The sequence below is a fragment of the Aplysia californica genome, unplaced genomic scaffold, assembly GCF_000002075.1.
Source record: "Aplysia californica isolate F4 #8 unplaced genomic scaffold, AplCal3.0 scaffold00752, whole genome shotgun sequence".
Taxonomy (NCBI): Eukaryota; Metazoa; Mollusca; class Gastropoda; order Aplysiida; family Aplysiidae; genus Aplysia; species Aplysia californica.
The window spans coordinates 184,083-187,294 of record NW_004798022.1 but is presented as its reverse complement, the minus strand read 5'-3'; the positions used below and the strand labels follow the sequence as shown (position 1 = coordinate 187,294).

General features: G+C 40.6%; 1 protein-coding gene across 1 annotated transcript in view; it reads right to left on the bottom strand.

Moving 5' to 3' along the window:
- LOC101848386 (dynein heavy chain 12, axonemal) overlaps nucleotides 1–3,212 on the bottom strand; it is a gene marked incomplete in the record, with an annotated part of 110,807 nt that overhangs the window by 56,149 nt on the left and 51,446 nt on the right. The window contains 2 exon segments of the mRNA XM_035972586.1: nucleotides 1,235–1,459; nucleotides 2,914–3,097. Coding sequence (XP_035828479.1) covers nucleotides 1,235–1,459; nucleotides 2,914–3,097 — 409 coding nt within the window.

Genomic DNA, 3,212 nt, shown 5'->3' with positions numbered 1-3,212 from the left:
ATGGACATGCTCACGGTCATAAATTAGTTTTCAGAAAAGAATAGCAAATGAACATTAGACTAGTCATTTAGTTTTCAGACAAGAGAAACAATCTGGGCATTAATCATTCTAAATGTTTTCTATATCCACCTGTTTTATCAGATTATGGCAATTATTTGATCAGCAATCATTTTTACGAGTATTTAGTTTTGAGTAAAGAGTAGCACATGAACATTAGGACGGTAGTTTAATTTTCAGAAAAGAGAAGCTTTGAGCGTTAGAACAGTCATTTAGTTTTGAGTAAAATGAAACAAATGGACACTGTTGCAACAATCATAATTTAGTGTTTAAAAATGAAAAGCAAATGAACATTAAAACATCAAATGGTGCACTCCATAGTGAACTAGAGAAATAAATTATCATGCAGGAAACCTAAGTTGAGTTTGAAAATCCATAATCACGCCAAGTAAAAGATTCCATAGAAATTAGCATGAAAGGCACCTAGTGGATGGATTACCGTCATTTAAAAACCATAAAAGGAAAAGTGCAGACTGCTGTGTCAGAGAATTTTCATGAAAAAAAAGAGACATACCACCAATAAGAAAGTTTTTGACATTTCATATTATTTATCCTTTGAAAGAGAGCAAAAAGCTAATGAGGTGCCAAAATGGTGCACTCCGTAATGAACCAGAAATACGTGAACGTGCATGGTTTAGGATGTTGTAATACAAGTCTATGTAAGAATGTTGCCTAGAAACTGCTGGTTGACATACTGAGACCTGTTAGACGTCCTTGGTCTCAAAAACCATGGAGAACAGGAAATACGTCAGAGTGCATGGTCTTTTTAGTGTGTTTTTTTATGGCACTCGCAACTGCATAATGTCATATGAGCGCCAAGGGGTGGATGACAACAGAGAAGTCTTTACATGGAATCAGGTTTACTCTGCTCAATTCTCTAGCCTCAACAGCACAAAGTCTGCTTCGACTATCAAGGCACCCCGGAAATAGCGGGTCACAAGAGTGTGACAAACATACAAAAGAAGTAGAGGAAAAAATGACAATAGTAAGGATGAGGAAAGAAAAAGCAGCAGTTCCCCCTATGTTGTTCCGGCACAGTATGAGCATGGAATTGATAAATCAGCCCATTTACAATTCTACTGTGCATAAGAACATGTTAACATGTGAATGGTCTAGGATACTATAGATTATGTATAAATCTATGGGAATTTTCCCAGAAACTGTTTGTTGGATTTACCGAGGCCTGCGAGAGGTCCATAGTCTCAAACACCATGGTCATGAGATGCGTCATCTGTATAATCTCCCCTGACATGAGACACAGCTTCTTGTTATCGTCCAGCACCGTGTTCATGTTCTCAATCCACACCGCGTCGATCGGACCGTCAAAGATGACCCATTTCCTGTCTGGGCTCTCGGACGAGGCGAACTCTCGGAACGTGTTGGCTGTCACACCATCAGACCACTGGGTATTGGTACAAGGTCTAGGTGTTAATATCGCAAAGGGTACGGTACAGAAAATACAGACTTCAACATAAGTTAAGGACCACCTTGACAGACAGCCCTGATTTTTAAAAATCCGAAAAAGACAGCAAGGAATGTTTCCAAATTTTTTAAAACTCTGAAAGCGTTAATGGGTTACCAACGCGTAGTACAAAGCTTCCTAAAGGGGCAAACCACCACGTGCAGCACGGAAATCCTCGGGAAATTGTAGCTAAATTTGCAAGTGGTCCTTAACTTATGTTGAAGTCTGTAAATCATTAATGTATTAGGTCCAGGTTCTTAGTGTTAATACTGTATTGAACACCAATTTTAAGTAGTTAGTATTTAGGCTTTTTTTTCAAATCTTTGTTGATAAAGGAGTAAATCAAACTCATAAAAAAAACTATATCAAACTAGAACAAAAAAACGTCGATGCCACAACTGACAAGTCATTTACTGACCTCATGAGAAACAGGCTTTTTAGTTTTAGTAAGAGTTTTACGGCACTTGCAATACAATTACGTCATATAAGTGCTGAAGATTGGAGGTGTTACAAGAAGAGAGTAACATACATAAAAGAAGGAGGAGAGATAAAGACGATACTTGTTGAATAGGAAAGAAGAAGTAAACCGCACCAGAGCCCCCGCCAACCGCCCACTTGCAGGACGGGGGAAGGGGCAGAAAGATTAGTTTTAGTAAGAGTTTTATGGCACTTGCAACACAAATAGTTCATATTATAAGTGCCAACGCCAAGTGGTGCTGCTAGAGAGTAAATTATAAAGAAAAGAAGCAGAAAGAAGGAGCAAATCACACCCGAGTGCCCCTCAATATATTGTTGAACGCAAAAGTGAAATCAATAAATGGTCGCTTTTAAGCATAAGGGGGGGGGGCTGTTTTGAGAAAATCGAAGGTAAAGTTTTTGGACCCATTTTCGATTTCTTTGAAAGACAGGGAGAATTTTCTCTATACCCAAACAAATATACACATAGATGTAACCAAACTTCTCCTCTAGGTAAGGCAATGCCCACTTTTGGTGTAGGTCAAGATTTCTGGAAACCCCCTACATCGGGGTTACCCTCTTGTCCTTAAAAGCGACCAAATATATTTTGACTTCTTTCTCCTCTGCGTTGATAATGGTGTCAAATAAACTCACACAAAAACTGAACAAACATTTCTAAAATTCTGCACTGCCATAGCAGACTTCTCTTTTCCTGACCTCATGAGACATCGGCTAAAGCTGGCCCCTGGTGGTGAACTTGGGTGAATGATGTGACAGATAACCTGTGTGATGGTGTGTTGTCTTGTATGTCCGGGTGATAAAGTTTGTGTGTGTGTGTGCATGTGTGTGTGTGTGTGTGTGTGTGTGTGTGTGTGTGTGTGTGTGTAAATATGTGTGTGTGTGTGGTGGGAAGAAAAATCTTTTTTTCATGGACTGACCTCGTGAGAGACGGCGTCGAACTGACCAAAGAGTTGTCCCATGGTGATGGACTTGGGGTTGATGATGCGGTAAATGACGCCCTCGTACTCCTCGTGGAGTTCCTCACGGAGCAGCGTCATGCCCTCGGCCAGTGTCTGTAGGACTTGGGTCTTGCCACCGTATGGTTCACCCACTAGCATGAAGCTGAGGGAGAGACGGAGGGAGAGTTGGGAGGGAGAGAGAGATAGAGAGAGAGAGAGAGAGAGATAGAGAGAGAGAGAGGGGGAGAGATAGATAGATAGAGAGAGAGAGAGAGAGA